This window comes from Eublepharis macularius, chromosome 16 (genome assembly GCF_028583425.1).
Source record: "Eublepharis macularius isolate TG4126 chromosome 16, MPM_Emac_v1.0, whole genome shotgun sequence".
Classification (NCBI taxonomy): domain Eukaryota; kingdom Metazoa; phylum Chordata; class Lepidosauria; order Squamata; family Eublepharidae; genus Eublepharis; species Eublepharis macularius.
This window is the reverse complement of record NC_072805.1, coordinates 48129901-48151661: the sequence shown is the minus strand read 5'-3', so window position 1 is coordinate 48151661 and position 21761 is coordinate 48129901. Positions and strand designations below refer to the sequence as shown.

Here is a 21761-nt window from a genome sequence, read left to right as displayed (position 1 = left end):
ACCAACTGAAAGTCACAAACTAAGGAGCAAGTTTCCAAGCACAAAGCTCTTCTTTAGAGTGGATGCAGGGGAGGGCGAATGGTGTTATGGGCAAAGGGACCGGGGGGGGCGGGGGCAGCCCTCATGGCGATGTGAGGCAGTCTTGAGATAGCGGCTCAATCTGTGTGTCTGGTGCCAAAGAACTTGGGATGCATCAAAGCATGCTGGGATGAAGCAGCACTGGAGCCCATTTGGGAAAATAGACCAGCCAGCAGCCATTGGGATCTATCTTTAGCTCTCATGTGAACTGCTGAACCCCTTACAAGGTCAAAAGCGGCTCCAGCAGAAGGCAGAACAAGTTTGTTTTTTCACCAAGCAGGAACCCTCCAGCTCACTCCATTTCTTATATTCTTGCCCATGTTCATGGCTTAGCCTGGTAGGTTGCATGTTTGCATGGGTGTGTGTGTGAGATTCAGCACAAATTCTGCAAAGGGGACAGGGCTGCAATTTAAGTAGGGCCCCAGGCCTTCAGGGGCTCAGCCTGCCCCACAAGTTCACAGAAAAACGCACAAGGCAGCCCATTAGAGATGCTTTGGCAGGCCCTGGCTTGGGGTCCATCCTGAACTTGGGCTACCAGGACTGGGCAGCCAACTCTAAGCAAAATGAAGCAGAGGCTCTGTGGTCCCTGAATCCCAGCGAGCACGATGTGCTCTTTAGTGCCTGCCATGGCAACAGGGCAGAGACAGGCCAAATCCTGCTGCAGCTCCCTCCATGCCTGGCCCTGCCGCCCCTTGAAGCAAAATGAGCATTAAGCTGTTGGGTGTATATTGGCATAATTTATTCAGCAAAGAAACTTGTCCTCTCACCCAGCCTTTCCCAAGCATTGCAGAAGAGATGCTACTGAGCCATCAACTGACTAGTTGCCTTGACGTAACCCGGGGTCTGGAAGCGAAGGGCACCTTCTGCCATGCAGATGCTGCAGCCACGTTATCCCAGCACAGCACAGCACAGCACACAGCACCTCCCTCCTCTGTCAAGGCCACCTGGACACGGTGGGCGAGGGGGGAGCACAAAACACCCCCACCCTCAGGAACTGCAGCGCTACCCCCTGATTATCTCACAGTCAATAGATCATGAGTTTTTAAGCAATTAAATCTACCTAAGTTTGCACAGAACAGCATTTGAAGAAATACGTTGATGGCAGACAACGCAGGTGCATTCCCTCCCAGGTGAGACAAGCAGGATTTGGGTTCGGTGGCACCTTAAAGACCAACAAGATTTTCAGGGTATAAAGGAGGGAGCTCTCACTCTCGATAGCTTCTACCTTGAAAATCTTACTGGTCTCTACGGTGCCACCGGACTCGAATCCTGTTCTACCACAGACCAACACGGCCACCCACTTAAAACTACCTTCATGTGAGACAAGGATTCCTTCTTCCAAACCAGTACCTGCAGCACACAACTTGGTGAGTATGTATTTTTTAAATGTGGTGCCAACTCAACAGAAAGGCACCGTGTTGATACATCAGAATTCATTTCCACCAAGAAGCGCAACAGCCTAAAAAATGTAAGAAGTGGCGCCTGCATTAAAGGTGCAAGAAAATGAGCCGTGGAACGAGCGTTTCTCTGGCTGTTGCCAGATTTTGCCCCCAGGCCAATGTTGCAAAAATATTTCCAGCCTTATCAATGAGGCCTTTGAGAGCCGAGCTGTAGCAGGCTGTACTTCAAAGTGTGAACAGAAGAGCATTTGCACTGCTGCTTTGGCCTCGATGCCAGGGGAGGCGGGCCCAGCCCCTCCCCCCCTCCCCACAGCTGGCTCAACTCAGGAGACCTTGACTCTGCATTCCAGTTTCAGAGGGGGCAGGACCAGCACCCAGGAACCCAAAATGGCTAGTCGACATGGAAAGCTTGCCAAGGTGGAATGCGGCCCCATCAGCAGGAAAGTCCAGAAGTGGTTTGGAAAAGGTTTACAGCTGAAAGCTGGACAAGTGGAATAGGGGGAATGCGGGACGTCTCCGGTGCTGCTCTTGCTCCGAGCTCAGCTTTTACACACAGCTGAGGTAACAGCAGCTCCCTCCACTCCAGCGCCAGACTGGGCTGCCTCATTGCTCGGGGCCCTTATTACCATTGGTCCACCCAGCTCAGTGCCCTCCGTGCCTGGCAGTTGCTCTCCCTCGGCCCAAGAGGCCAGCAAGAGACTGGGGCTTCCGGCATGTATGCCCCCCACCCCCACCTCTAGGACATGGTGCGTGCATGTGTGCCTGTGCCCTGGAGGCACAAAGACCCCCCCCCCTCTCGTTCTGCTGAGGACTGTTTATTGCATGACCAGGGAGGTTACAACGGGGGAGGGAAATGCTCAGTCCCAATCCCCTCCGTCTGCCTCAGGATTGTCGTCACGTGGCGGCTCCTGGAACTGGATGTTGGCCAGCATATCACGCATGGCTGCCATCAGCCTATTTACACCCTGGTTCAGATCTGGCCCCGCACCCGGCTCCTCCTCTCCAGCAGCTCCAACTTCTCCCTGAAATGCAACACAACACGAGAGGTCTGTGCCCATGGAGGGGGCAGGACAGTCTCCGGCTGGGGTTGAAGCAAGATGGCCAAGGCAGAAGTCCCATTTCCTCTTCCAACTGGCACCAGCACTCCAAGGCCCTAGAAACATAGAGCTGGAGGGTCTCCCAAGCGTCATCAAGCCCAATCCACTGCAGAATGCAGGGAAGTCACAGCTTCCCCACTCCCACCCTCCTACGACTCCTGCGCTAGGCCCAGAGGAGAGTGGGGGAAAACCCTCCAGGATCCCCAGCCAATCTGGCCTGCAGGAAAATGCCTTCTTGACCCCAAAGTGGGCAGTCCGTATGACCTTGGGCACATAAGGAAAGGGAGACGAGAGCCAAGCCCTGGCTCATCCCGTCCAGCCCTCCCTCTCGCGACCTGCCTAAGTTCATCCTGAGTCACAGAACTGGTATTGTTGACATGTGGACATCTAGCCTCTGCTGCCAAACCTCCAAAGAAGAAGAGACCATATAGACTTGATCAGGGCAGTTGCAGGTCCTGTCAGAGGTAGCGATCCAAGTCTCTGGCCCCATAACCTGCTTGGCTACTGTTTCCCCTTGGCTGGCTCTCAACCCCACTGCTTCCTGGCCCTCTCCTTCTGCTTGTGAGGACACCAACCCCATCCAATGTCACATCCAACTGGTCGTTTAAGGCTAGTCCACCGATATGTGGTTTCCAGGCCCTGAACCAGGAGACCAAGCCCTTCCCTTCCTGCGCTGGGCCAAGGCCTGCAATGCATTCTCAAGGGACACGTGGCTCCGCAGTCCGTCCAGGAACCCAGACTGAAGTGTGCCCTGCAGGCTGCCTGGGGCCCATCTCTTCTCCAGAGGCCCTCCCCTTCTCTTAACATTGTCTGCCGAAAGTCTGTGAGCCAGGAGAACGTGACCCACAGTGCCCTGTCCTGGCTGCTGTGTAGTGCTCAACAGCGACAACAGCAGCACGGCCTTCCCCAGCGATGGAGAGGCAGGCTTTGCACGCAAGCCAGCGGCTGCCACATTCAACGTACCTGCAAGTTGAAGCTCGGCAGCAGCGAGCGGAAGAAGAGTGACAGAGTGCTTTCGTTGGATGGACGGCTAGCCCTGGAAAGAGAGAGACAAGGACAGTGGGAGGACACACCCTTCCTCAGACTGGTCCACACTCTGGTGAAGCACTCGCTCTGCCACAGGTGTGACGTTACATAGAAGAGGCAAAGCGCCCCCCCCCCCCCGATAGTTGCCACTCCTGATTCACGACAAAGAGAGGCTCGGAAAGGCCTGGCCCCCGATAGCAGTATCAGCTTCTGAGCCACCTTTTCCCCCCTCCCCATCATACAAACACACACAACTGAGGCACGGAGCAGGCGAGAAGCAGAGAGACAGGCTACCTTTCTGGGCGTGTGTAGGACACAATGGAGTCCGGCGGCGGCAGCGGATCAAACCCCATTATAGGCTGAGACGTCACTTCCTTAAGAAGGGGCAGCAAGAAATGTTCAGGTCAGAGAGCAAGTAGCAAAGCACAGCTGTCCCCTCCTGCCCCCACTTGCCAGTCCTCCAATGCCAGGCCCCCCTTCCATCGTAACCCTAACACAGCTTCATCTCTCTTCTCTCCTGCCCCTCCCTCCCAGTGGCCTCTGCTTCCGCTGCTCTGGAGGGGCGTGTGCCACTCTGGCGCTGGGCCTGGGCACTCTGGGCTATGCCAAGATCCTGAACCCTCTTGCTGGCTTGGCTTTCTTCTTCTGATCAAGCAGCACCCGAACAAGCACCAAGGGGCTGCCGGGGAGAGGCTCCTGTGAAAAGACCTCTGACAACAGGGCTCTGCCCAGCTTCTGCTCGACACAGGACTGTCCAAAGCGGGCCACTCAAGGCAAGCCACCCTTAGGCTTCAAGAGGGACCAGATACAACACCAGGAGGGCCAGGATGAGGCCCGGGAGTCAAAGCAAGGAATAAGGTGTGTCTGGCACATGTGCCCAACCCCCCCCCCCCATTTACACACCGGAACCAATGCTGCAGTGGCTTCCCTTATCTCCGAGAGGATCACGTGACGGTAGATGTTCCTGGGCGCACTCTGGTACCGCACCTTCCGCCTACAGACCCAACACGAAAGAAAGCACCAAGGATTTTCAACAAACCCCTCCAATGAGAGGACGGCAGGACACGCAAGATACTTTCCCCGGTGTCTTTCTCTCAGCTCCCTTTCCTGGGCCCTGGGAACCAAAGCCTTCCCCTCAAACGTCGCCGGAGCCCTCAGGGCTGCTCACGGGTGGTCTGAACAGGCTGCATCTTGTTCTTCTGGACGGCAAGCCCGGCCTGCGTTAGAAATCTTTCAGGAGCCCACCCCCAGCAGGTCAACGGGCCAACTGACACCCCGGCATAAGCAGCGGCACCCCTGGTCAACAGCTCCTCTTAGCAGAAGGGGGCAGCGTGCGAAGGGGGTAACGGGCCGAGCAGAACGTGGCAGGGAGCCTTGCGGGTGACAGCAGGGAGGCATTCCAGCCCCAGCGGCTCCGTTCTGAAGAGCAAGTTAGCCTGACTCACTTCTGCTCGGCCTCTTCCAAGGCTGGATCCCCGGAGTCCACCAGCCGCAACACTTCGTGCACGTTTGTTTCCAGCCAGGCCATGACAGCCGGGTCCTTCCACAGGGAATGGGCCCGCCCGAGGTAGAGGGCAACCAGCTGATTCAACGCCGGAGGAGAACTGCAGGAGGAGACAGACTGTCAGCAGCGTGAAGGGGCAGGCTGCGGCAAAGGCCCAGGGAAGAACTCGGCCATGGATGGCCCCCAAGAGAGGCCCCCCAGCCCCACCCCAGCGCTGCTCTCCCAGGTAAGGTCAAGCAAATTCTCCCCCCACCCAACCCCAAAGCCCAACCCCCGAAGGAACAGGGCCCTTCCCCCAAGGCTTCAAAGGGTGACGGACATTTCATCGAAAGGGGAGTCCAGCAGCTCCCTCGAGAGGAAGAAGATGCTGCTGCTCCAAAGAGGCACAGCCGCCCTTGCTCAGGAGGCACAACAAAATGTCGCCAGCAGCCCCTCCCCAGTGCCCCGGGACTCCAGCTTGGTTCTGCTGCAAGCGATCTTGGCAGGACTTTTATGTCCAGCCAGCTCTTGGGTGCCAACCAGAGTAATCCCTGCTCGGTTCAGCTCAGCTCCTGGCCCCAGCACCTTTCCAGGCACCTCCCTCATCTTCTGCCTTGAAAACACTCTGCCGTCCCAGCTCTCCCCATATTCTTTCTGAGCAGCCCCTGCCCGCCAGTGCTGCTAAGAGTCTGAAACCTGGGAATCTCCAATGAGATTCAGCTGCCAAGCTCATGGCCACACCTTTTCACCACTGACAGGGGCAAACGTCCTTGGAAGGGCAAAGGGCACCTCCACCCATGGCGTACCTTAGCTGGGCATTTGGTCCAAAGAATGGGTGGGAAGCAACCGTCGCGTCCGGCTGCACGCTGCAGTGATCCAGCAAGGGCATCAGAACTGGAAGAGGGGAGGGGAGTCAGAAAAGGTCCCTCCGCAGAGCCAGAGGCTCAGCCAGCGGGCCACAGCCGTGGTGCACTGGGCAGGGGAATGCTCGTGAAACAGAACGGGAAGAATTTCAATTCCTGACATTTGCCGGGTTTGCTTTTTTCCTCAAAGCTGGGAGCCCAGGACAAACCTTCCTTAACAGCCAGCTGTTCAACAGGGCTGGCGATAAGGCCATGGCGGTGGAACGCAGGACTCACAGAAGAGGCGGAAGCCTCAAGGCCTTCCCCGAAACAAAGTCCTGCATCCAGAGAGTCCTCCAGGAAGCGGACCCAATGACACCGGCAGTTTCAGTCCCCCAACTTGTCTATTTTAAGCTGCCGCATCAAAGAACTTCGAAAGGATGTTCCCCTCTCGTGGGAGGTCGACACAAACTGGACCTCCTTTGTTCAGTGCAACAGACATTCCTGCCTAACAAAGCTGAAGAGTTGTTTGGCAAACAGCGTCCCTCGGGGTGGGGTGGGGGGAGAAATGTCGGTTGGACTCCTCCCCAGGGCGGCAGCAGCAGCAGGGCGCCAAGGAGGAAGAGGCCTTTGTGTGCAACCGCCCTCTGAAGCTTGACAGTACCCTGGAGGACAGGCAAGGCCAAAAGCGCGGACTGAGGGTCATGAGAAACCGGGCGGAACGCAAACGCCCTCGCCCGTGGCTTCATGCTGCCGCCTTCCTGAGCCAGTCGTGCAGGGGGAAAGAAGCTGGGCTTTATTCCTGCACAAGGGCACCCCCACCGGCCCTTTCCTCACAAGAGCTGTGAGTCCGCGTGGCACTCCCTTCTCCCTCTCCTTTACCGAGCAAGAGCCACTCTCAACAAGTCTCACACAGTCACTAGTAACAGCCGTCCCGAGCTCTCTCCTGCCCCCTGAACAAGTCCTCCGGTGCCCAAAACAGCCCCAGCAGGGGAGAGTCTCTCCTCCTGGAGGGAAACCCAAGGAAGGGGGCCCAGCTACTTCCCCAAGCGCCTTCCTCTGTTGCTGACATCCTCTGGATATGAGGAAGTCCAGCCTCTCCTTGATGGCCCAAGACTTGCCAGGAGGGGCCAGCACGCAGCCCTCGTCTTCACGTTCATCCCGGTTCTGCAAGTGACTCCGAACCCACGTCCAAGGCCAGCTCTCTGCTGAGTGGGCCCCAGAAGACCTGCTGGCTCTCCTGGCCGCACCGAGGCCTTTGGCTCCCCCCACCCCTGGGGGCTCAGCCTGGCGTCTTCAGGGCTGCCCACAACCACTTTAACTCACCGCTTGGAAACATGACCAGCGCCTGCCGAACGAGTCCAGCAGCTTTCGCGTGGGCTTGGTTGGACTCTGCTTCTGAGACGTCTTCCTGCTGGCTCAGAAAGAAATAGGCCAGAGGAGCCGAGAAGGCAAAGTTTGGCAGCTGGGAGAGGTTCCGGTGACTCTGAAGGCGAAAAAGCCACATCAAAGCTGGCTGGTTTCCAAAAGGCACATCCTCAGCGCTCCTGACTTGGGGAACGGGCAGGCCTTCATGTGGCAGACGACAGCAAAGGGCGTGGGATGGAGGCAGGCAGGCGGGGGTTTCTCAGCGAGGCCAAGAGCAGCACCACAGGGCCCCAGCCCCCCCCCACCCTGTTAATGTGCCGGGTGGGGGCTCACGGGGATGGGACTGTCAGTAGACACGGTCCTCGTTCCGGGGGTGGGTGGGTGGGGGATCAGGCATGCTTGCCTGCCTGCTGGAGGCTCCTCCTCCTCCTCCTCTGCAGGTGGCCCCGTCATACCACTCTGGGGAGCTTCATGGGGCCACCAACATTAGAGGGGCTGATTCTCCATTGGGGGGTGCCGGGTAAGAGGATGAAGGGCCCCCCCAAGATCTGCAACAGCCAACATACTGTCAAGCACCTCTCTACAGCCCAAAAGGCTGGGAACGCAGGGGAAAGGGAAAAGACAGCCCAGGGGGCCAGCCCACCACTCCCGACGGTGCCTGTCTCAGTCCCTTAACAAGAGAAAAGGGCCGAACGAGCCCAGATATTAATGCCCGCTGCCCCACTTGCCAAAGGCACAAGGAGACCCAGCTCCAAGGGGGGGGGCAAGTGAGATGAGGCTCGGCCTCCCTGCATATTCAGCAGACCAAATCCTCCCCTCCTTCCCTCCCTCTTCAGTTGTTTGTGCCCGCCCCCTGCGTCCCTGTGCGAGACCACCCATGGGCAACTCACCTCCCACTCCTGAAAGATGCGTGTCAGGAAGGCATACTCCCTCGCTCGAAGCGACAGTAAATCAATCATTAGCAGCATGCACAAGGGGTCATTCTCCGGGTCCAGGCTTGGCAAGGGAGTGGAGAGAGAAAAACAAGACCGTTATAAAACCCATAGATCCAGAGGAGTTAGCCGTGTTAGTCTGTAGTAGCAAAATCAAAAAGAGTCCAGTAGCACCTTTAAGACTAACCAATTTTATTATTATTATTATTTATTATTATTATAATAAAATTGGTTAGTCTTAAAGGTGCTACTGGACTCTTTTTGATTTTGTTATAAAACCCAGAGGCACGGAGGGCTCTTTGCCCCCCCCCCCCCGCTAAGGAGCAGCCCACCCTGTGCTTCTCTGTCTGGGAACAGCAACCCCTGCAAAGCGATGACCTGGGAGGGGAGGGTCTAGAGATGGAGACTGCACACGCTCTTGCCAAAAGACAGGCAGCTGGAAGGGGCGTGGGTGCTGGCTCTCATGCCCTTCTGGCTCACAGCAAGCCCAAGAGAGACCCACAGCAGGTACCTCAGGATTAGCTTGCAGAACTCCAGGGCGGTGCGAGGACAACCTCTCTTCTCCAGAAAGATCATGTGCTTGAAGAGGGCCAGGTAGAAAGCTCTGCAAGGGACACCAGAAGGAAAGGCCAGCTGGGGGGGAGGGGACTCACCTGGACCAGGCTCACAGGCGGTCTGGACCAGGAGAGGAAGAGTGCTCGATTGGGGCCCAGCAGAGCCATCGGAACCACAAAACAGAGAAGCCACTCCAGTCGTCACGGACACAGAACACCCCAGATGGTGCTTGTTTGGGGGCTCCTGGTCCCCCTCCCGCCCCGCCCCGCCCCACCCCTCACAATGCAGGAGGCCCGGTTGTTAGCCAGCCAGCCTTACCCGTGACCTCCTACCTGTTCTCTGGCCTCCGGTAGTCAAGTCTGCAGGTCCCACTGGTGAGGCTGAACATGGGGTGGAAGGCCCACTCCAGGGTGTAGAGTGCCCTCTCTGGAAAAGAGGCAGAAGAACAGGCATGGGAGCTCTCTGCACTCTGGTTTGGGGAGTCTTTTGATTGACAGGGCTTAGAAATCAAGTTCTGTCTCAGGGGAATGTGAGGCAACGCGAAGGTTTTAAAATCAGAGCTACACATTTCAAGACTAAGATACAGGAAAACACAACATAAAGCATTGGTAGTCACTGTTATCAAGTCAAGTCAAGCAAGCCTTTATTGGCATATATAAAATATAAAATTTTAAATACAGAGACTCCATACAAAATGAGATTAAAATACAGATAGGAGCAGGGCAGCAGTGCAGCGAAACCAGTACAGAATATCACTTGTCAGGGCGTATAGCCATGGCACTGTAGAGAAACTTTGCTACTATTTCAGTTATTTCCCCATCTGGGTTGTCAAGCAGGAACTGAACCTTAAAATCATCAGAAAACTCTGAAAGTTGGGCTAATATAGGATGCAGAAGATCCCGGCGTGGCGCCAGATAAAAAGGGCACTGGAGAAGAACATGAGAGACAGTTTCAACACAGTCCATCAAACAAGGACAACACCTGCTATAATAAGGAATCCCATGAAATCTGCCAGATAAAATGGCTGAAGGAAGAAGATTAAATCTGGCCAGAGAAAAGGCTCTACGTAAATTGGGGGCCAGGAGTTGGTAAAGGTATGCTGCTGGGAGACTTACACTAGGGACAATCCCCAAGTTTAGGGGAGAGCAAGTTCTATTAGCAGAACTACAGAGAGTTTGTAACTCTAATCCCCAAAGACTGGATTTTATTTCTGAGAAGGCCTCAGACTCAGATCGCAGGGATAAAGATTCTATAGGGGGATTCTGCATGATCAATTTTATTCGGACTTTCTGAGCAGTCGTGCTGCAGTGGAGTCGTACAAATCCACCACTCCCCAATTCCACATTAAGGCTTTTGTTTCGCATTGACATTTCATTTCATCATGCTCAAAGTCCATCGTGCGGAATTTGCCAGTGTAAAAATCGATTCCTCGTTGCTTTTTCCGGGGGAAGTGTCGACAGACGTGCATGTTCTTAATTTTTTTAACACCCCCCCCCCACCAAAAACGTTGCTACATATAAACATTGCATCAAACAAACACCTGATAGGTCAGAGCATTTCCCACTGATATTGTGGAATGAGTATTGGTTATTGACATTTGGAGGGAAAATTGTTACCGACGACCCCGTTTTCCCTGTGCCTCAGAAGCTGTCAGCTGTCAGCGAGCAACAAGTAACAAATTTGGCATGTTGAAAAACAGACCGTTATTGGTCGGCTGTCGTTACATGACACAGGATATGTTTCTGCATAGACTTGTAGAAACGTTGCAACGTTTTTTATATATATATTTTTTTTTTAAAAAAGAGGGGAAGGGAAAGGTAGTGGGTGTGGCTTAGAAAACATGATTGGCCAATCAAATTAAGTTGATTTGAAGGGCGAGAGAAAAGGGCAAGGGTGGGGAGAACATCAGATAAAGAATTTCGCATGATTAAAATCCCTAATCTGCTGCGAATGGACAAATAAGTTGGGGAAAAGCAGGATGGGAAAAAAATGGACAAAACCTGCAGTGACTTCGAAGCTGCTGCTAGGATTGCATTCCCACGTGTGGAAACACAAAGAAAAATCGAGGTCATTTGGAAGCTGAACAGCGGAAAACCACTAGTGCGGAATCACCCATAGATAAGTTCAAGGAACTTATTTTAGCTTCAGTACAGGCTGACCAACTAGAGTTGGCAAATTCAGATAATAAATGGTACGTATAACTGGGAGGATCAGAATTAAAATGGAGTTTCAACCAATATTTGATAGTGCGAAGCTATGCTTTGGTGGCCAATAAATTCTGACCACACTCTAAGCATAAGGCAGCATATGGAACACACCCCATGATCTTACGCAGAAAGTTAGATTGAACACGTTCAACAGAATTGTCAATAGCATCAATCCAGAGCGGGGCCCCGTACAATAACTGAGCTCCAATTTTAGCATTGCAGGCTTTAAGAGCAGCAGGCACATATTGGTTACCTCGATCAGAAAAATAAAAGCGAGATATTGCTGCAGCATTAACTTTGGCTGTATTAATAGCCATCCTACGGTGGAAGGTCCAAGTAGCATTAGGTTGGAAATAGACACCCAGGTATTTAAAGTGCTTAACTTGTTCAAGTCTATTACCATTGACAATCCAGTTATACAGTTTCCGGGAATAGGGAAGAACCAACACCTTAGATTTTTCATAGTTCAACTCCAGTCTGTTGGTCACACAGTATTCAAGGCAACAGTTCAATAAATGATTTAATCCAACACGGGAAGAAGACAGAAGTCACTGTTATAACATTGGGCCCGTATCACTTCTAAACTTTAATTCGTTCTACAACGACAAATGCATCATTTATAATTTAGTAGCACATAAAACTGTGCTATTTGGCATGTTCATGGACTTTGAAAGTATAAATGCCTTACTTCCCTAAAAGAAAAACTACAAGTATACTGGAGAAAAACTAGTAAACGGCACCCTATGCTACCACAGCACATATATCTTTACTTTTTGCCATTTGAGAGGTAGGGAGAAAAAGCTGAAGGGACAGGGCTTTTTCAGGAGTGGCACCTCACTTGTCCTCTTGAGACTTGCCTGGCCTCAAAGTCAGGTGCCAGGCCAAAACATTTCTGTCGACCCAGGCTTCTAATTAGGTTTTTTTTAAAAAACGCCTGGGAGCTTGTTTAAAGCTGTTAGTGGTCTGTTTTTATGGACTAAGTTTTTATGCTGGGCTGAGTTTTTAATGCTGAATTGTAATTAATATATGTCAATGTTTTATTTTTATTACTTTTGTTTTGTAAGCTGTCTGAGGTAAGCTCCTGGGTAGACAACATCAGTTTTTCAGAATAAATAAATTGACTAGCCCCCCCCCACCCCAAGGGCAGAAACAAACCTGCAAATCCCCTCCCCTATGAGCTCTGGCACCCCTGCGGGGCTGCAGTCGCTGAGTCCAGAAGCCACGCCCCACTGTTACTAGTGCCCCGCCCACTCCGGAGGAGAGGCCTCTTTGTGGGGGTGCCCCCCGCCCCCCCGGGCTGCTTCTTACCCACAAGGTCTCTGGCCATCTCCTGGTCCTCTTGCATCCGGCACACATCGCTCAGCTGCAGCAGCGAGTCCACGTGGTAAGGGTTCACCTGGAGCAGAAGCTACCAGCAGAGAGACAGAACAGGGGGAGGCTGACTAGTGCCTGCTCAGGGCCCCGAAGGAGCTCTCCAAATGGCCCCTGGGACAATTGCCCAGAGATCTTCCGACCTCCAGGCCAGGGGGTTGTGTGGCCCTCCCAGGATGTCTGATGAAGCTGGTGGAAGACCCCCCCCCACACACACACACCGGCAGGGCTGGGGGTTGGCTGCTACCCTCCGGCTCACCAGGCACTATCTGAGGAGCCATCTGGGTCTGTTGAACGGTGCCTGCATGCATTTGTTCCGAAGGGGAACTTCCCCAGCGTGGAGAGGGAACGTCAAGGCAGGCAGGGGGTGACAGCCGAAAGCTCCTCTCTCTCTCTCTCTCTCTCTCTCTCTCTCTCACACACACACACACACACACACACCCGATGCTCTTAGCGCTACCTCTGATCAGTCAGCTGATCGTTTCCAGCTGCTGGCACCCAGTCCTCAACAAGCAGAAGTTCCCCATCTGCTCGGGCACAGAGGGAGAAGAGGGCAAAGCAGGAGCCGTGCTGGGAAGCCCACAGAGACCCTCTTCCAGGACAAAGTCCTCTCTGCCCGCAAGATCGAGCACACTGGAGTTTTAAAGATTCAAACGTGCCTTATTGGGAAGGGGGGAGGCTGGGGCTCTTGGCCCTTTGGTGTCTCCATTAGGCTAATATTAGGCCACGGAACCATTTTGTTCTTCACCTCCTCTGAACAGGCCCTCCGAGTTGCTGCCCAGCTTGACTTGCTGGGGTGTGTCTAATAAAAACCTCAAAGCAGCGCCTGTTCTGCTAAGTACCAAGAAAAATGAGGCATCCCTCCCAGAGCAGTAAAAAGTTTATAAATAGCACAGCTGCTGAAAAGCTATGCGGCACTTCCCCCCCACCCCCACCCCCAGAGCTGAGAAAACAGACCTCCCCGCCTCGGGGCTTCTCGGCCAGTTAGGGAGGCTCTTTCTGGCCCACGAGCCCAGGCAGCACCTTGTGAGAGAGGGGGAAGGGAGGGCGCACACACACTGCATCTGCCCCATGCCAGAGTTCTGCTCCACAGAGCAACAAAGCAGGTTGCTTGTCCCCCTCTAAACAAAGAGGGGCAACTCAGAGACTCAACAGCAGCCCATCCCAAACTTATTTTTGGATGCTGAGAATAAGGGGAAGCATGTGTATTCAGCCTATGGAACTCATTGCCTCAGGATGCTGTGATGGCAGCAGGACAAAGGGTCTTTGAATAAAGGGGATTTTCCACAGGGTGGGGTTGGGGAATGGGCCTGCCTATGGCAAAGGACCAGGCTCTTCAATACAGAGAAACACTGCTCCAAACACAACAGCCGCGGAATACCGTTTCATAAGGATTAACCAACTCACTCACAAAGTGGGGCATGCTTCTGCTTTCTCCTGAATTCCTACTCGGCTGAATGTTCATTACAAAGGGGGGGGGGTAAAGAAAAGAAGTTTCAAGGGGCCCTCTCCTTTTTTGTACTGGACATCAAGTCTTGTGAAAAGTTCTGTGGAACTCAAAAGCATGCTCGTTACTTGTTGTGTTTTGGTTGCTGCCACTAAAGAGACAGCATCTAACTATTGTTTGGGGAGTAGGTCCTCAACCGTCACTGCTTCTCCTAGAGTCTGCCCCAGCACTGAAAAACGCTGTAGAAGGCCAGACTAAAATCCCCGGATATCTTCTTCCCACAGGATTACTTCCCAATGCAAACCTTGCATGTCGGCTGTGGCAAGAAGGAAGGGTGAGTTGTCTGTGGTGACATTTTTGTGCCACTGAAAGGTACCAGAGCCTCACACAGCTGAGAACCTACCACGAGGTTGTTGGGGTCCATGGACTCCACAGCATCCAAGAACTTGAACTGCACCTGCTGGTACTCTCGGTGGTGCTCGAATGCAAACTGCTGCTCCCCCCGCTTGGTCTCAAGCAGCTGCATGGAGAGACCTAGAGGTGGAGGGGCAATTAATGCCAATTTTCCTGCCCACCCATCATAGAAATTCCTTCACAACCAAAACACACAAACACAATTCAGCATGAGCTCAGAATTCACAACCTGAACACAAAAGAGTGTCCCAGATAGTCAAGGTACTGTGGGAGGCTGTCTAGGTCAGCTCCAACCTGCATTTCCTAGGCATCTCCCCCCGCACCCCTCCTGAACACCCACTGGCCTTTCCTAGCTTCTCTATTCCCATCTTCACCAAGAGATCCCAAAGTTCAGAAAATAGAACTGGACCAGCGGCACTGCTTTCGCCTAGCACAAATTTCTGAGTTCTTGACGCAGTATGCATACTGCTCTAACTAGGAGAAGTTGTCCAAAACACTGGGCCAGCTCTGCTTACAAACCACATTTATGCTGTCCCCCTAAAACACAAGCGTGTCTGTCTTTCTTCTGACACCAAACAAAGCCAGAATTTCCCCAAGTGTATTCACAGGCAAACAAGTATGCGTAAGCAGCCAAACAACACTTACTGCAGGAAGTCGAAAGCCCTCACAACTAAAGCTATATGATGTTGCCAGGCAAGAGCTCTTGCCTATGCAGAAAGGTAGGGGGAAGTGTTCTATCAGCTGACACGCAACCACACCATGCTCATGGCCTCGGCACGGGCTGTGCTGCCAACAGACAAGGCCAGCTGCATTTACATGTGCTCAAGAAATGGCCCACAGGAGAGCCTCTCACCTGTTTTGCTATGGCGTGGCCAAGCACTCTTGGGCACCGTCAGCCACGTGCTGCGGAGATGTTGCCGCTGCCTTGGCCTTGGCCTGCAGAAGAAATAAAACATCACCAGCGGTTGACGACTGATATGCGAGGGTTCTTTGGAGGGAGATACTTAGTACAAAAAAAACCCAGCTTTGACTGCAGAGCAAATCCCCTCCAGCACTTGTGCCCCCACCTAAAGAGAAAACAACATGAGGCTCTTTCACTGCAGCACCAGCGGACAGAACATTAGAAGAGCAGCTGAAAAGACAGAACACACACACACACACAGGCTTTTCCATCCAGAAACAAAGTATGCTGGAAGCCAGAACCACTGTTCTCACACTCACCGATACGAAGCAGAGAGAAACAAACATGATCTCGATAAGGCCACCTTTGAAATGGCTACTGAGGAGGGAGAAGGGCAGGATGGGGACCAAAAAGGTGACCTGGAACTGACCAGCAGGCAGCAGCCTGTTACTGACCTCCTACAGCCGGTATCATCACCCTTGCCAGCCCCAGCCCACAGCTTCCGAGCGCCCCTGGCCTCCTGGATTCTTTGAGCTGGAGCGGTTCCCAGCCCTCAGCACCTCACCATCCTTGGGAAATTCTGGGCTGCTGGAAACAGCAACCCAGCTCTGGCCCAAAGCCCCCGGCCACCTTGTTTCATCGGCATCCAAATGACTCAGGAGGGTTCTCGCACCTTCAGGCTGAGCTCAGGAGGCCTATTAGCACGACGAGCCAAAAACCAGCCCTACCTCTCGCGAGACACTGATGCCACCCTTCTTCCTTGAGTGCTGGCATCCAGCAGCTTCCAAGCTCTCCGCCAGTTGCCTCTTGCTCCATGTCCCACTGAAGCCTTTCCCAGATCCTCTGCCTAACCTTTAAGAGCTTAGCAAACAGGCGCCTGAAAGGTGTGTTTTCAGAACACGGCTGCTTAGCAACTACAGTCCTTCCCCCCACCCCAGGACCTCTCCCTCTGTGCCATGCAGGGACTGCTTGTTCTCACCTCTGATCACCGAGAACTGCTCGGGCACCAAAATATCTCTTCAGCTCAGTTTCTGGATTCAAGTTCCTGGGGGAGGAAAAAACATCCATCACAAACTCAGCTGTTTGCCACATCACTCTTTTCTTGCTTTCTCAAGCGCTTGCTCAGCAGATCTGCTTGGTAAAGCCTTGGACGACCTGCTCCAGCCCTCTGGCTCCCCGCCTCACCCCACCTCCACTACTGAGGGACCCCTCGACTTCGAATATCAGAGCCTACACTGAAAGGGCAGATTGAAGCCAGCAGCCCCAGCAGGGCAGGTCAAGGGTCATGCAGTCTCCTTTCAGTCATAGCACAGCAGTGAAGTGGCTGGGCTTGGAATGAGCACTCTGCTGGATCGAACCCCACTCCTGCCATGAGCGCAGTAGGTGGCCTTGGGGAAGCCCCTCCTCTCAGCCCAGCTCCCCAACCATATAGTGGGGATAATAACAAAACCGACTGTTATTTCACTGGTCTGAGTGGGGCACTAATCTGTCCAGGTATATAAATGTAGTTTATTGTTATCGTTGCAGATCTCGCCCTAGGAAGGCAATGCCAGTGCTGCCCTCTTCAGGACAATGAGTGCAATGAACCCAACCCACCATCACAAACCTTACTCCTTGCTCCAGGGAACCAGGCTGGGGGCAGCTCGCCCTCCCGTGCCTAGTGCGCTCTTAGCTTCTTACCTGTGTTCCACGTAGAGCAGCGGGCGACTGTCTGTAATGACCCTTCCTTGGCTTTGGCACCACAGCCCAGTAGAACAGTCCAGCCTCTCCAAGACACTCTCAATGTCTTCTACATCGGCTTCATTCTGGGGGCACTGCAGGGAGACAATGTTGCCCTGTGCATTAACCAGCTCCACTGGGCACCTCCCTCCCCCATCCCATCAGGCCCTTCAGGGTCACTGACCCTCAATGCTCAACTCCAAACCGAGGAAAACTTACAAAAGGCTCACTGGCCGTGCTTTTCTTATTCTTTCTTTTTTTCTTCTTCTTTCGAGATTTGTTGCTTGACGCAGCCTTTTTTAGGGTGGGAAAGCAAATAGCACTGATAAGACACATCCCGAGGAGTCCAGCTAAAAGCACAAATACAAGTAACGGATCTCTGGCAGAAGTCAGAAGCGATACTTCAGAGCATCGAGTCAGGAGAGATGATTTCGTTTACAGTGAGGCATATGATGGGCATATGATGATATGTTTCCTCTGACATCCCCTTGCAAAGAGCAGAGTGTTCTCTGCAGAATGGGCCTCCTTCCACCCCTTCCTCTCCTCTGGCATTTAAATCCAAAGCCATGTTTTGATGCAGCAAATCAGAGACTACAACTGAACCCTACCAAATTTCTCTTCCGATTTCAGGGCATTCAAGTGAACAGCACCTCTCTTGGGGACCTAAGAAATTATTTCATCCATTGACACCCACAAGGTTTGGAAGGTCTACATGGCAGAGGCTTAACTGGATCTCCTGACTTTTTAAAACACATGAAAGCTTAAATTCCACCACCACCTTCCTGCTGAGTTACTTAGCTGGGGTGTATGTGTGTATACTACCTGGTTTCTCCCCTTTTACTATGGCTAATACTGGCTCAGGGGAGCTCATTTCTTTCAGAACAGAAGCACAACGGGAAATGATTAAATTTCCCTCTCACCCTGTCATGGCCTCATTCTGAATTGTGACACAAGCACACAACCTGCAGTTAGAATTTCTCACATCTCACTTACTGTGCCCTCAGGAAAAAAATATTTTATTCAACCTGTAACTTTCATTTTTTCACCCGTGACTAGAAAGAAGGGTTTGAACACAGATTTCAGCATACCAAAGACTGCATTCTAACCCAAACCTTCAATTCTCTTTACGTGAGGTTAGAAGAATCATAAAAAATACGTTTCTATTTCAGGAATTACAGAAAATCCATGAAGATAGTTTCAGGTGGGGAGTCATTTTGGCCTATAGTAAAAGAGAAAGATTTGGATCCAGTGGCACCTTAAAGAAAGACCAACTCTCTGACGATGAGAATGCTGACTCTTAAAAGCTCATACCCTGGAAATCTAGTTGATCTTTAAGGGGCTATTGGACCAGAAAATCTGTGTTAAACCACACTCACAGTATATAACCTCTTGGTATATTAATCACTGTAATATCTCTGGCTCTACCATACAGTTTGTATGGACGCTGGATACAACCAGACAATGCATTTGATCCCCTTGAAGGTCAGATTTGGCAGGACTTTGCATCGGAAATGATCCCTTGCCCAGCTGGTGAGATCTGTAAGGATTTCCTGCCTTCTCCGGCATTCACTTATTCAGAGTACCACCCCAACTGACTTCAGGGTACTTGCCATCTTGTCCAGCTGATCCCTCTCTCCTCCATCTTTCCTCTGGTCATTCACCAGATGTACATTTTCAGCTTCTTCTTTGTCTCCGGTGTGCCCTTCCTCCTGAAGCCTAGAATGATCGCTCTCCTCAATGGATGCTGGTTCAGCCTCCGGATCATCACTAGTTATCTATGCAGCATTTAAGAAGAGCATAGTTCAATTAGCCAAGTTAAGCAAACGGAATCAGTACCTTTCTCATTTCTGGATATAAAGACAGAGACCTCAGATGTCTGCTCTTTAATTCTTCAAAAATACTGCAGATGCTTGGATTCATTTCCCTTGGAAAAGGGCAGGATTCATGGCTCAGAGCACCTGCCCTACATGAAGAAGGTCCCAGACTCAAATCCCAGCTCTCCTTAATAAAGAAAGCTTAGGAAACAGTGCTGAAGGGACCCTGCCAAAGACCTGGGATCATTGCCAGAGTAGAAGAAAATGGGATACATCAACCAAAGGTCTGACTCTTTATAGACAATAACTTTTCAGCAAAAGTTACCAAAGCAGATTAGAAGCAAAGAATTTAACACAAGATATTAACCTTCCTACTAGAGCCATCAAGATACAATCTACATGCCTATCAGCCCATTATAAAAGAACAAACAGCCTCAACCTAATAAAAAATACCAGAATCCAGCCTTAAGAAAGCTGCCCAGCAGCAAGTTCAGAAGTGCTTCCCAGCCCAATCAGCTCATTTCTTTACCGTTACTGTTCCTTTGACCCAGTAGTCTTGAACAGCTGCTGTTTACATTTAGGCAATTAATAAAAGCTACCCACACAATATTAAAGTTTATGCACTTGCTTTAGGATTTTTCTTTATTTCTACAATGGCAGCCAAAAAATCTATATGTAACCCATCCATCTTTATCGTTTAGTAGCCTAGAAGTCTCAGCAATTGAAGAAGAAAAATCCTTAGTAATTAAGGGAAAAATTAGCTTCTCAAGTTTTAAAAATTCAGGGCAACTTAAGAGTATGTGGTCAATAGATTCAATGCAATTAAGGTTGTAATTACATACCAGCATATCTACCTAACAACACTGCAGATGGTAAAGCATTAAGATGTGCCAATGTAAAGGTATATTTATAATTAGGAAATGTTAAATCACAAAAATACGCTGAGATACACCAATTGGCTTATGGAACCACAGGATATGACCGTGGCTCAGATGACTTAGGGACCAAAGCAAGAACTCCACAACTGCATGGAAAAGAAGAGGCACAAAGAATGAAACCAGCCCCAGAAACACACATGACCCCTACCACAAAGGGAAGCTCCACATACAGAAACAATATATCAAATGGTAGGAACCAGATACAGAGCAGGTGGGGAGAGAGAACAGCTGCAGGCTCCCTGCCCCGCTGCTGCCCCCTCCACCCAGCACTAGAAGAACTCCCTTTCACAGTGTCCACCCCTGCTCACTGTGCCGTCAAAGGCGAGGCAAGTTGCGGCCAGAAACGGGGCTTTTGGGGGGGGGGGCGGCCCTTGCTGTCACAACGCCCTCCCCCTTGGGGCTCATCAGATGCCCTCCTTAAACCTTCCTTTTTACCCAGGCTTTTATCGGAACAATTGCATCTTCTTTTGCTGTGTTCACCTGATTCTAGGCTGAGTGAGAACAGTTTTATAAATATCATTTAAAGCTACTTAATGTTTGCTTTAAACCTTCCCCTCCGTAATACTGCTTGCGTTGCTGTTCTTGCATTTAATATTTTATGCTATACTCATATACAAGTATATTATGTTTTGTTGCATTACGTTGCTGCTTCATCGCATTGCTTCGCGAGCTGCCTCGAGCAGACTCCTGGGGAAGCAGCAATGCCTTATCCGCGTCAACAAAGGCCAAGGAGCCGTGGCGGGGTCTCTCACCAGCTCGAAGAGGTTGGCGACCCGCCTGGCCGGCTCTTGGCGGGGCTTCCTCCGTCTGGCGCTCGCTCCGTCCTGCCTGGGCCCAGCCGCCGGGAGCTGCTCTTCCTCCTCCTCCTCCTCTTCTTCCTCGTCCTCCTCCGCCTCCGGCAGCGCCTGCCCGCGCAGCTCCCCCCGCAACCGCCTCAACGCACGCCGCGACATCTCGGGACTGTAGCAGGCCGGACAGGAAACAGCGACGGACCGGAAGCCGGAAGGAGGACCCGAAAGAAAACAAGGGCCATTCTAGGCGACAGCCTGTTCTTCTCTACGCATGCGGAAAGGCCCTTCACGTCCCCCTAGAGTTTGCGCATGCCTAGTCTTGCCTTTGTGTCTTCTTTCGAGCGGGCGGAAGAGACGCCGCGGCATAAGCCGGCTCTGGCGCTGGAGGTTGCAATTCAGTGAGCGGCCGCCAGAGGGCGCAGCCAGAGGGCGGGCAGTGACTGCGCGGAAGCTCCCGACTCGTGCTAGTGGCAGACCTGCGGCGGAATTGCCCCCGGGGAGCTCCCCCCCCCTTAGGTTGCTCACTGAATGGCCTAGCGGTTGATTAGATGGTATTTAGTGGCAGTGTGTAATCTGCCTTGGGTCTCAGTGAGAAAGGCGAATTATAAATACATAAAAATTATTTGCACCCCCCCCCCTTTTAAATGTTTCTCTCCAGCAGCTCTTCTCCCTACAGGATTCTCAAGTGTGGTTGTGCGTCTTGGCAGAGAGGGTCGCTCACCACTTGAAGTGGTGGTTGGGGAAGAGAAAAGGAGGGCGGGAGGGGCTGTCAGTTCCCGTCCCAGGGCGGCCCTGGCCAAGTCACTCCCCCTTAAGGGAGCCTGCTTCATAGGGCTGCCGGGATTGCCGCCTGTGCAAAGTCCTTGAGGCACCTAGGGTGGTTGCCAGCTCCAAGTTGGGAAATTCCTGGAGATCTAAGGGGTGAAACTTGGAGGAACCTGGAGAAAGTGGGGTTTGGGGAGGGAAAGGACCTTGGCATGGCATAATTCCATAGAGCCCACCCCCCAAAGTAGCCATTTTCTCCAGGTGAGCTGATCTCTGTGGCCTGGAGACCGGTTGTAATTCCGGGAGATCTCCAGACACTACCTGGAGGCTGGCAACCCTAGAGCTACCCGATGCCAGGCTCAAAGGACTTCCCCTTCAAAAACCAAAGACTCCTAGGAAGAGAACCTGCCCCCACCTCTCATGGGGACCCAGACTTGGCCAGCAGACACGCGACCTCAATAGAGGTACTCTCTCTTGCATAGAGCTGGCCCCAGACTAAGCTGGCAATTCCCACCAGTCCCCCATTCCTGCTTTCAGGTCCCCCTTGGGCTGTTTCCAGGGCCCCCTTTCCCTTGGGAGCAGCAGTCTGGGAGACTGTGTGTAAGTGGCACCC

General features: G+C 52.3%; 1 protein-coding gene across 1 annotated transcript; it reads right to left on the bottom strand.

The window, feature by feature from the left end:
* Positions 1 to 2277: 2277 nt before the first annotated feature.
* TCF25 (transcription factor 25) lies at positions 2278 to 20557 on the bottom strand. Its single transcript, XM_055000928.1, has 18 exons — positions 20345 to 20557; positions 18451 to 18615; positions 17060 to 17134; positions 16802 to 16935; positions 16101 to 16166; positions 15074 to 15156; positions 14210 to 14340; positions 12297 to 12396; positions 9114 to 9207; positions 8738 to 8830; positions 8185 to 8290; positions 7253 to 7412; positions 5891 to 5978; positions 5047 to 5205; positions 4505 to 4595; positions 3896 to 3975; positions 3539 to 3611; positions 2278 to 2500 (listed from the first exon to the last, which is right to left on the bottom strand). The coding sequence occupies exons 1-18, from the start codon at positions 20543 to 20545 to the stop codon at positions 2336 to 2338; spliced, it is 2064 nt and encodes a 687-aa protein (XP_054856903.1). The 5' UTR covers positions 20546 to 20557; the 3' UTR covers positions 2278 to 2335.
* Between the last annotated feature and the right edge of the window lie 1204 nt (positions 20558 to 21761).